At 39.0% G+C, this 12682-nt stretch overlaps 1 protein-coding gene across 13 annotated transcripts in view; it reads right to left on the minus strand.

Annotated features, from left to right (window-relative positions):
• Window positions 1–1368: 1368 nt before the first annotated feature.
• WASF1 (WASP family member 1) overlaps window positions 1369–12682 on the minus strand; it is a 102936-nt gene continuing 91622 nt past the window's right edge. For all 13 annotated transcript variants that reach the window (XM_076333406.1, XM_076333399.1, XM_076333405.1 and 10 more), the window contains 6 exons: window positions 10048–10201; window positions 9234–9351; window positions 8250–8422; window positions 5969–6148; window positions 3970–4607; window positions 1369–2283 (listed from right to left, as the gene is read on the minus strand). In XM_076333406.1, coding sequence (XP_076189521.1) covers window positions 2126–2283; window positions 3970–4607; window positions 5969–6148; window positions 8250–8422; window positions 9234–9351; window positions 10048–10201 — 1421 coding nt within the window. In that variant the 3' untranslated portion in view covers window positions 1369–2125. The remainder of the gene's footprint in view (window positions 2284–3969; window positions 4608–5968; window positions 6149–8249; window positions 8423–9233; window positions 9352–10047; window positions 10202–12682) is intronic.

The following is a 12682-nucleotide window of genomic DNA, read 5'->3' on the forward strand; positions in this document are numbered from 1 at the left end:
CGGCTCATGGTCAGCCGGCTGTCGACCAGCACCCCCAGGTCCTTTTCCGACAGGCAGCTTTCCAGCCACTCTTCCCCAAGCCTGTAGCGCTGCATGGGGTTGTTGTGGCCAAAGTGCAGGACCCGGCACTTGGCCTTGTTGAACCTCATACAGTTGGCCTGGGCCCATCGATCCAGCCTGTCCAGGTCCCTCTGCAGAGCCTTCCTACCCTCGAGCAGATCAACACTCCCGCCCAACTTGGTGTCGTCTGCAAACTTACTGAGGGTGCACTCAATCCCCTCATCCAGATCATCGATAAAGATATTAAACAAGACCGGCCCCAAAACTGAGCCCTGGGGAACACCGCTCGTGACCGGCCGCCAACTGGATGTAACTCCATTCACCAGTTGAATTCACATGTTGAAAGTTAACTGAGAACAGCAGAATAAACCAGATGGCGTTATAGTGAAGACAACTATCAAAGAGAATAGCGTATAGAGAAGAACTGCAGCCATAGTTATAAAGATGCAGGTTCACAAATTGTGACAATGATTTTTCTCCCACAAACACAACAAAGGCATTACTGTTGCACTGGAAACAGTCTTGAATATAGTAGGCCATATACAAAATTATAGTGGAGGCTGAGATGGTGACAGTGAAGTTGGAAGGCTTGCTGTAGGGTATTCCTACTCCAGTCTGTACCTCTGGAGTTTTGCCCAGTCCCAAGAGTAGGTTAAAAACCACATGCCTCTCTAAATCGTTCTGTAGGCTGCGGAACATTTCGTGTTCCACCTTCAGAAATCTCGTTCTGACTTTCAACACTTGTTTTCCTCTATTATACGATTCCATCTTCCAGGAACGAGTTCGTAAGGTAGAGTTCTCCTGCACTCTCTCATGCTTCCCTTCTCAATAGGATTTTGACTATGTGCTCAGACCTGAAGGAGTTATTCCCGAGAAGGGAAACACAAAAGCCCTGCGCAACATGCAGTACGCTGCTAGATAGCACTTAAAAATGACTTTGCAATATCACCCACGTTCTTTGTCATCTTTCATTAACCATGATTTTGACTGCTGCATCTCCTCTTCTCTTCTCAAGATACATTGATGGTAAAGATTTTTTTAAAAAAACAACCCTAAATCATATAAGCCAAAAGCTTCCAATTTATTTTTTTTTAAACTAATGGATCACAGTAATATTTCAGGGTTTTCTTGTAGATATGCATATAGATACCATTTGATGATACACGTTTTCTTGTTTAATATGGGTCCTTAGATCAAGTGCAGAATATTTGTTGTAACTTTGTAGACCACAGATTAAATCTTTGAAATCCAAGGATCCCTCAGGTATACCAGTGAAAAGCAGGCTTCACTGAGAAAGCAACAACCAGGAACATTTAAAATGAACCATTTATTAAATCAAACCGTTATTTTAACAGTTACATAAGTTACACAGCATGTTTAAGTCAAAAGATTTCACAAGGAAAAAAAATTTAAACTTTTATTATGCAGGCAAAAATAGTACCACACAATATGTACCTGGGAGGGAAGAAGGGAAGGGGAATCTCTAAACATTCAAATAAGGCCATAATTATTTAAAAAACAACAATAAAACAATAATAAAACCCCCCAAAGATCCATTTTCCTTTCAGTGTGTTCAGTGCTGCTAACTATATGTACTTTTAGTGTACAGATGTAATTGAGGCAGTGCTCTCTTGATAGCTAGAGCTAGGTTTAATGTTTTAAAACACTATCAGAAGTGGAATAAGGCTCATTAGTACATACAGCTGCCCTTGGAATGTCAATCTCAGTTGCCTTCATTAACTTAAAATTCACAAAGTGCACAGTTAAGATATGCCAAAAAATTGAAACTGCTACTCTACCAACAGCTGCCCATGCTTAATACTTAGTGGTCTATTGGAACAAAGTATGTTCTTTCAAAAAAGATGTGTAAGAAAAGCCACTGTAAAACATTTAGTTTCAAAGATGCACTAGGAGCTTTTTGTAAACTGAAAAGTAGAAAAACATGGATTAATTATGTAAAGAAAAGAATACAAAAAACACTAGAAATGACCATCAAACTCTCAAAGAACAAGCACCACAATGGACATTAGCATTCGATTCTGCAGTGTACAGCAATGTAATAATTTTACTCTAACCAATCCACTTCATCAAATTCTGAATCATCTTCTGAATCACTGTATTCAACAGCAATGCGACGAGAAAGTATAGTAGCGACATCATTCTCAATGCGCTCATGCTTAGCTTCTTGTTCACGCTGCTCTTCAACTTTGCGTAGCTGAATACCTAAAGAACATCAAATCACAAACGTGTTACTCTCCTCCTTGATCATTATACAAAGTATTTAGCTCATGATTCACAAAACGCTTTGCAAGCAAAGACAAAGGCTGAGGACATCGTCCTCCTCAAAAGTTCTGTCAAGTTTTTAAAGAGAGGAGTGTCAGAATTGCAATGGCAGGCTAGATCATCAGTCCTTCTACTGTAATATCCTGCTTCCAATTTCCCATTAAAAACACTCCCACATTCTTAGAACCACTGTAAGTGATTAAGACATTTTACTACTTGCATTTCCAAACAATTTTTATACCCTCTCTTCATGGTCTCAGTTCAAAGTTATAGCTATTTGAGTATCCTAACAAGATAGGATTTCTTGTAACTCAGTTTTGATCGTGTAATGATCTGTTTTGGGATAAAGTATTACTTAAAGATCAAACACAAAGGAGAAATAACACATACCGATAGTGTGAGAAAGTTAAATCCAGTAACTTAGTTAAAAACATGACAGAGATTATGTATTTTGGTTTTATACTCGAAACACCACAGACTGACACAGTCTAAATACGTACATCCTGTACTTAATACTCTCTGTTGTCAACTGACAGGCAACGCAAGCACAGGTCCTTAGTGGAATTTAAGCTGTGGTAACCCGAGCCCTTGTTTCTTGTGCACGACTTGGTCCAAAGTGTTTTCGGGAATCACCTAAATTATACCAGCAGGCTCTCCTTTATTAAGTTTTTTGCTGACATTCTCTGCTAATGTTCATGCACCGCTGTTGTACTCAACTGCTGTGGACACCTCCTTAGAGTCAATGATGTTATCAATTCATGTGCATATAGATACTTTAAAAATAGTTTGAAGTCGTATTATAGCCTATCTATTGATATTACAGTACCATACAGATTCTGTACTGTGTTGTAGGTGCAGGGGAAAAACAGAAGAATGTAGTACTCAAAACATTTGAGAAAGATTAACTATTCAAAGATACCACACAGTCAAACGGCAGCACTCGCAGTGCAGTGGGGATTTTTCTGGCCGCAGGCACATAAGCTGAAAGGTACAGCTTGTACATTCTGCTCCTCGCTAGATCACCAAGAAAACATTGCCCTGCGCCTGTGCCATTCACTTGCACTCTGCCAGCGGGGCACCTTGCAGTGCACAGACTGCTCCACTACTGCATTGAGACATGTCAAGATTTAGATACTTAACAGCTTTAAGTCTGAAGCATGATTTCTGAATGTCATTTATATGTTGTTGTAATACACTGATATATGATCAAAATTCCAATGCCAATTGATCTGTTCTGCTTTTATCTAACAGTCTGTGAAAAACAATTTTTTTGTCTTCTACACAATCTGTAGGTTATCAGAAACAGCTACATTTTTCAGGTTAGCAGAAATGAAGAGAATCTCCACAGATCATCTATAAACACGTGTACTTTTTTTTTAAATCTAACTTCCACAGAGAACCAGTTTTGCCATCCAAACCAAACATCTGATAAGTGCAATTACAAATTGAAAAAAATCTGTACTTGGCAATGCATACGCTGTAGAGAACAGAAAGCAGAAACAGACTTAAGATGCGTTCCTCTAAACTAATTTCTTACACATGTGAAACACTCCATCTCTCAAAGCTAACATGTATTTAGCAAGTTTCCGAGACCGTTCTTTTTGCCCCTTAATAGCCAAACATTACCTTTCCGTATTGCTTCCAGCAGAACGCTTCTAGCATCACTGATTACAGGAAGAGTTGAAGGATGGCGTTTGGGTTCAGGAGCAGGAATCACTTGGGATGGTGGAGATGGAGGCATTAGGGGGGCATGAGGGCCAGGGACAATGGTTGTGGGAGGAGGGTGCAGAACAGGAGGAGGGTGAGAAAGGGCTGCAACTGTGACAGGAGAGGAGGGTCGAATGCCAGGAGGAGGCAAGGGAGGAGGTGGGGGTGGTGGAGGAAGTCCCTGTACTTCAGCTTGAGGAGGAACTGGGTGAACGGGTACAGCTTCACACACCTGGGCAGCTCTAGTGACAGGAGGAGAGGGTTGTGCTAGGGGAGGAGCAATTGGAGGTGGAGCTGGATGTAGGACTCCAGGAGCTATCTGGAGAGGAGCTGGTGGAGGTGGCACAGCCGGGGCCTGCAAAGCAGCTGTGGGAGGGGGTGGGGGAGGTGGGACTGGGGGTGGAGGGGTGGAAGTCATTGCAGCTCTTAATGATGAAGTTGACAAAGCAGACGGAAGAGGTGGTGGTGGTGGAGGAGGAGGAGTAGGGCTCACAAACACTGGTGTTCTGCCTGTTGCTGGTGACTGAGGACGATTTTCTACCAAGCCAGTAGTAGAACTGAAACATCCAATAACAGGACAAAGTTATTAGAGCTGGAGAGTGGAAAAAATAGAGATTCACTTCTGCAACTTAAGAATATTGAACGCTGGACATTAAAGAGCATTATGTACTATGATGATTTCAAGGTATTCATACCTCGTATACAAGGAAATCTAATTCTCAGTATGGAGCATGCATCAGTCTTCCAACAGACCTTTGCTCAAATTCAGCTACTAACCGAGTTTATGCTCTTATACAAACCTGCATCTTTGCCAAAGGTTTCCTATACTAGTATAATTCTCCCCTCCCATCCCTAAGTAAATCCAAATTATTTTTCTGAAGTGAGGGAACTAGCAGTTGATTAACTGCTTCGATTCACAGAACTTTAAAAACAAAGTAAAACAGTAAAAGCAATGAGGATGAGTTACATTCGAAATACATATTTAAGGTTTGATGACAGGATGAGTGAGGCTAATATCAAAGGTCATCAATTACTATGTACAGAGAGATGCTCATTGCTAGATACTCATTATAGTGCAATGAATAGGTGAATTGAAGAAAACAAAAGGTAACAGTAAAATTATTTTCCTGAGAGACCACTAAATGATTTCTTTCAGCTCTTGTGGAAAATTAATCTAAAGAGTTATGCATTTCTGTGTATAATCTCCTGAACAGTAAAACGACATCCTTTTCAACAGACTAACATCTTGATGTAACAACCGTGCCTAAATTAACCGTCCTCCATTCCAAGTTGTATGTACCTGACCATAAAGTAAGATTTTTGGGTATAAAACAACAGAGGAGTGACAACCAGAGCCTCACTCTAGAAAATAAGTATGTATCCAGTTCTGGAAAGGCACAGAGAAATAGAAAATAAAAACACTTGGGGGAAGAAGAAAAAAAAAAAAGCAGTTGCAATTTAGCAAATGTGATGAATATATAGTTTTGACAGCTGACTGTCTTCCTGCGATATATTCTTCTTTTCATGTAGGCTGAAACACAGCTCAGTTGTACAAATTTCAGATTTCCAAATTTCCAAAATTCCAAAGCTGAATCCTGAGATTCCAACATCTTTCACAGAAACATTTTCCATACAGTTATTTGTCTTGCCATTTAACTCAGAAGGCGACATAGTTGCAATATTAATGGCAAGGTGAGGCCTGTCTCCACCATGGCACCCTACGGGGTTTAGATGCCGACCTTTCTCTCCAACTCCTGCGTGGCCCTGCAGCTGCAGATGTGTCCGGGCTGTGGACTGACATAGCCCCTAGGACGTGTGTACTGCCTGGGCTGCATGGAGATAATACTAATGACTATTAGTGGGGTGATGGAAAACTAAACTCCCCAATAAATCCGCATGTGGCTTGACCACTTCGTACCTAACACACGGAGGCGCAGGTTTCACATCTCCGGCTCCATGCATTGGAGGTGGCGGTGGTGGTTCATTTGGTCTGACCAACACTCGCTCCTCGGCTCTGTTCAGAAGTTCAGACATCTGGCTATAGGGTAATGCAGAAAGCGAATATGATCCATCCATATGGTCCACATATGCGTGAGATCTGTAGGAAAACAGTGAAAAATGATCCAACGTAACCTTTAGCAAAAGTGTTAGTGCCCTCAGATACTGTTCTGTACTTCAGTTTGATTTCTGAATTCAAGTATCTTCTCTGCACCAACGTTGCATATTGTACTTCATGGCTTTTTAATAATTTATCCCACTTTCCATGCCATTGCTTCTAGCAGCTCAAGGGTTTAATGGTTTTGACAGGTATATCGGACAAATTCTACAGTATGTGTGTGATCTTAGTGTTTATTAGTCACATTATTTTGAGTTAAGTAAACATAGCAATACCATCAGAAATACACATATACCAGAGTGTATTATGAAACAGACGTTATACTCGGTGATCGTTTCTGCTCCTCAATCCCTACATATATGCAACCATATTCTTTTATAACATTCATGAAACATCCATCGATGTTAGAATGGTAGAATTTACAATTGAATAATTTAGCTGAACTTCTGTCAGAGGATCTATATTCCTATACATACAGAGAACTCACTACTTTAGACCTAATACTTTGTAGCTATACAACGGATATAAGGAAGATAATCTAAATATCTATTATTGAGTAGAAGCAGTAAATAAAGATGATTCAACTTAACTTGTTAATGACAACTTTAGACACACCTCAAGAACCTGATCAGTTAGGAAATTCTAATTAACTACTCAATTAAAGATTTTAAAAACATTTCTCTATTAAATTCAGAGGAAATATGTTTGCAGAACACTTTCCAACAAGTAAAGCAATACTCTACATTTCCACATACCTGCCACCACTGTAGTATCTAAGCCTATTAAATTCTTCGGGGGTGAAGTTCTTACTCTGTTACTCAAAAGGATGGTGCTATTCTGTATCTGAACAACGTGCTCTGCACATGTAGTGCTCCGAAGCACTACAGCATTACTCGTAATTGGGATAATCAAGGTTTAGGCCAGGGTCCTGGATATAAAAGGAGTCCTGCAACAAGTGTGCCTAATGTGGAATGTGATGTACAACGCAACAGAAGGACAGCAGGAAAGCAGGTGTTTCTGGCCAACTACTTGACACAGCAGTTTACAAAGATAAGATACTATAAAGTTGTGCCCACAAAAATGCTAATCACCATAACTTGAGTTGTACCCTACTGAGTGAAATGCACTGAGACCATTTTTACTTTCTGAATTGAGCTAAGTTTTCCACAAGCAGGTTTTTCCATTTTTCAGACAGCAAACACTATCTCCTAGAGTTGTCATAACTATCCACTGTCACCATTAAGTTTGGCTGAAGGCCCTACAAAGCTAAACAAAATACTCTCTTACGGTGCTTTTGGCCGGCGAAGGATAGGGGAAAAATGTAACTATTTTTTGGAGGACAATGAATACTTTTTAATTAAAAAAACCCCAACCCCCCCAAAAACATACCCCAAAACTCCTAATATTTCTCCTAATATAACTCCTAACTCTTTCCTATCAGATGTTTCTTGGCTGGTAAAATAGACTTGGTTTTGCATGAACACCAGAAGCATAAACACAGCAGGCGTTTACCATGTGAAATGCTACTTTTAGCCACCAGCAAATACATGCTGTGAAATGAGAATCCAACAGGCTGGATTTTGTAATAGACTATAACCAGAAATGTCAATCAAATCTTGGATTTGCTCCAGAGTAAAGAGAAGCTCAGCGCTCTCATCTGAGTTCCAAGTGGACGTTTGTTCACATCACACCCACCATATAGTCTTGGCAGTGTCTGCTTAAGAAAACTCAAGAGACTAGAATAATAGGGATTTTGTATGTCAAGACTGGAATGTAGTGACACACCTGGGTGCAAGCTTGCAACAGTGACACTACTCCTTCTTCAAGTTGCAGACGACAACACATCCTCAAGGATACAATGAATTCCAAGGATACACGCTACTCTTAAAAATAACAAGATAATAACTACTCCTTTAAGGACACATGAAGTATTTTAAAACTCAGTTTTGATTGAGCTAAATCAATGATTTCCGGTACATTTCAGGAATAGCAGTAGCATCTCATCGTTTACCATTCTCAAGCATGTTCACTGTGCAGTATGAGTAGCTGTACTTAATAAAGGATAGAAAAAATAAAAAGAAACCTTGATTCAAAATGTGAAGCTGGGCCATTAGCAACTTCAATGTGCTTATGTAAGAGGTTAGCATCATCTTCTGCGAGCTCCGGACCTTGGGCTAACTTCTGCCACTCTCTCCGTCTGTCATGAGGTGCCCTTGGCACTTTTTCTGGTTCATGAGGGCGATCTAGATTTTTCTGCTGTAAGAGAGTTGTGCAAACAAAACTGACAACTAAGGCAGTGGTTTTTAATTAGTTGCATTTAAACATCAGCCACAAAATAATGAAAAAAAATCCCAATTCAAGTGCAAGAAAAATTTAACTTTCAGTCTAAATATGATATGTAAACCAAAAAGACTTGTAAAAGGCAGAAACTTCAGTCTAGTGGATAATTAGCTGAATAATACAGAGAAAAAGAACTGTATAAGTAGCTTTTTATTCTAAGTCTGAAATGAAATTATGAATCTGACACTTAGATTTACTGTCTCTATGTATGAAATACACAGAATAATTGTGAAACAAAAAAGTAGCATTACCTTTGCAAAAGTGTTGGTTTAATTTTAAGGAAATATAAACAAAGTGCTCTATTCCTACTGATTTCTTTCTAGTTTAGAGTAAACATATCTATTAGAATGTCATTCAAGCTTTTTCACCTGTAAGATTGTCAGAATTTTGTATTATAAAAAAGTGTTCCAGTGAAATTCTTTATTCTTGCCGTAGTCCTCCTTTCTTCTCCTTTTTGAGTCATTGCTAGAAGACTTACAAGTTTTGGCAAACCTGCTGTTAGTTACATTAAGACAGCATGAAAACTCTAGGCCCTTCTATATTATTTTACTATTATTATTAAATATTTATTTGTTAAGGTGATGGAATTGAATGAATACAAGTAGTTTTAGCTGAATGAAGATGCCTGGATTGTTACTAATTGCATAACCAAAAAAGTACCATATCTGCAAGTAACCCCTTTCCAGGAAAAAAACAACCAAAAGCTATATAAAGCTAACATATATACCTTCTGCTTCCTCTTTTCTTTTCTTTTGTCCTCGGTGTCCTGCAACATTTTTTCCTTCCACAGATCAAAGAAGTATGAAGGATTGGTATAAAACTTCAAACCCTCTTTTCCATCATCCCTGAAATACAATGAAGCAAACAGGGCATACTACTTATTTGACAACACATGAATCCAAACTTTAAGGCAAAGGAAAGGCATATTAAGGAATACGTAGTATCTCAGACCCTGAAATATTTTACTGAGGAACATTAAAAAGATGAACATTGACCTCCTGTGCCATCATTCTTTACTATCTTTCCTTGGATTCAAGGTCCTGATTTTAGAAAAGTAACTTTAACACAAGCTGTAGATAAAAGAGTATCATAAATCAGAGAACTCCATTCCAATGACTCAAATCTTGCTCTTAAAATAATGAGCAAATTTGTCTGGCTGCTTGTGTTCAACTACTGATTCGAATTGACTTTGGGACAGCAAACAACATTCATTTCCATTAAAGACCTTTCTTTCTACATACTTACCTGCTTATTTTCTTCACTTCGCATCCAAGAGCATTACACAGTTTAATAAATACAGATAACAAAAATGGCTTTTTCTTACCATTGTTACACTGGGGTAAAATTTGTGTAAAGTGGAGTAAAATTTTAATGCTTATAATGTCTTCTGCTGCCTGTATTCCTCCAGCGGCTTCACAGTTTTCTAGGGTGGCTCCTTGAATATTCAAGTGCTACTCAACATGAGCAAGGTGCCTGGATATAGCATTTCTATTATATAAAATAAGCTAGAAGTTGGTTTTGATTAATTTTATTTTACTAACCTGTAAGGGGTGAGAATGTTAAGTGGAGGCGGCTGTTCACAAATGTCGTAAGTTTCTTGCAAAGGAATAGGCAGAGTTTTGCGGTCAAACAGCTGCTGATCTTGAATTGTGGAACTCCGGAAAGCTTTCCTCATTGTAATGTCTTGCAGTGACACTGAAAGGGAATATTGCCATTTAAAAAAAACACCGAAGATCATTTATTTGGATTAATCTGGAATTGCTTAATGCTGGTTAGAATATAAATATTAAGCATTACTACTAGTATCTTATGCATTTTACAGCAAATATAAATTAATCTAGCACTACTGCCGCAGCAAGATATTGTCAGATTATGTGAAAAACATGCTTGTAATGTTCTAGCACATTATCCTCTACTTAGCTTCAGAGGAAATTTTTGCTCACCTGGACAGATATCAGAACCCTGTCTCTCCAAAGTAGTTCAACAAATTGCTTACTGTAGCTATGAAATATCATTCTGTAGTTCGGAAGTACCTAGTAACGTTTACCAACTCCCTCTCACAATCCTTTTGGTAGTAAAAAATTACTCTCTATCTTCAGGTATTGATTTTACCTTTGTACTATCAGCAAGCCAAACTGCATTCCTTGCATGTAGGTAGCGGTTCCACTGAAGGCCCACTGAGATCCCAAACCAGCAAATCGCTTAAGCTTATGCTACTGATATCAGTGAGTTTTAATGGGAGGTGATACTATGTTCCAACACATGAAATGAGTCAAGTGTTGTTTTTTCAATCAGACTGTTTAATCAAGATGAGACTTCTCTGTTTAATTCAGGTGAGACACCCTGAGTTTTTAAGCACAGTAGTTAGGAATAATCAATTATCTTTATGTAAGATTCAAAGGAAAATAACACGAGGTGAACACAATATAAACAGTGATTTGAAATATATTGACTTACTGCTGTTAAAGCCCATATATCTTTTTCTATTTCACAATCATTAACATTTAGAAAAAGATTAATGGAAAAGTGACCACAAATGATGAAACTTGCACTTTTAATTCTGGAAACAGCGTACCTGTTCAGTCTCATATTTCTCTCCCTCCCTGATCTTCAGTTACTACATCTGTGAAGTCCAGGTGTGTCTCAAGACTAACTTTGCAGCCAGCGTTAGACTTTCACTAGTTAAAGCAGCAGCCCTTTTCAATGGTTTGGGCCTTTCTTTTTTTTTTTTTTTAAATCACAAACAATACTGAAAACAGTTTTAAGACATACTAGCAAAGAGTATTTTCAGCACGTGCATTTTATCTATAAAACAATTATGTCTATTTTATACAAACAGGTTGATAGTAGTGCCTCTTTACTCAAGATGAGAGGACACCCCCCCCCCATATCACTAGGGCAGCAATTTTTTTAAAAGAGTGCACCTGTTTAAGCTGAAAGCTGCATGTTACTCTGGTTCCTGTAACACATACAAGTGTACACATACGTACGTACACACACACACAGAGCTGGATTTCTATTGTATGATCGCAAAGGGGTAGAAGGCAGGATTTTTTCCAGAAGGCTTGCAATTCCTGGAATGTTCTGTCTTCTTACCTAAGCGTATTGGCAGCATCCTTTGTGAGGCTGAAGATGGGATTTATTTGATTTTCAGTTTGGCTTTTGAAGTTTGTTACAGTTGGCAAGGTTGTGTGTTCCTGGAGAAGTTTCTTCCTTTTTACCCTTAGGTTCTATTTCATTACAGTGTCTTTTATTCTTTTTAATACCTTTAATTAGCTGCTCAGAAGCCTTTTTAAGTGTGTGAAAGAAGTATTATAATGTATGAATGTCAGCTAGGAGTCTCAATTTCTGCAGGTATTTTTGCACTCAAATAACCATATATATTTTGTAGCTGTCATGAAGTACAGGTGGTTGTTTGCTGGCAAAAGTTCACAATTGGAAGAATTGGGGTTTACCTCATCTAAAAACCTAGTCTTAGATTCTTTTATACTTCAGCTGTTTTTCCTTTGGCTTGTTGTTTTTACAAATCTCACCAAATGTATGTGTTCAAAGATGCTTGGCAATCCTGCAAGTCTTTAAACTGTCTGTCACTTATTGGAGACTATGCCAACAAAAATAGAAGTTAGTATACTTCTCTTTGAACGTGTGTACATTCTGAAGGTGTCCTGGTTTCGGCAGGGATAGAGTTAATTTCCTTCCTAGTAGCTGGTACAGTGCTGTGTTTTAGATTTAGCATGAGAATAATGTTGATAACACACCGATGTTTTAGTTGTTGCTAGGTAGTGTTTACACTAGTCAAGGACTTTTCAGCTTCCCATGCTCTACGGACTGAGAAGGCTGGAGGTGCACAAGAAGCTGGGAGGGGGCACAGCCAGGACAGCTGACCCAAACTGGCCAAAGGGATATTCCATACCATGTGACGTCATGCTCAGTATATAAAGCTGGGGGAAGAAGAAGGAAGGGGGGGACGTTCGGAGTGATGGCGTTTGTCTTCCCAAGTAACCGTTACGCGTGATGGAGCCCTGCTTTCCTGGAGATGGCTGAGCACCTGCCTGCCCATGGGAAGTAGTGAATGAATTCCTTGTTTTGCTTTGTTTGCATGCGCGGCTTTTGCTTTACCTATTAAACTGTCTTTGTCTCAACCCACGAGTTTTCTCACTTTTACCCTTCCGATTC

This window comes from Aptenodytes patagonicus, chromosome 3 (assembly GCF_965638725.1).
Source record: "Aptenodytes patagonicus chromosome 3, bAptPat1.pri.cur, whole genome shotgun sequence".
NCBI lineage: Eukaryota > Metazoa > Chordata > Aves > Sphenisciformes > Spheniscidae > Aptenodytes > Aptenodytes patagonicus.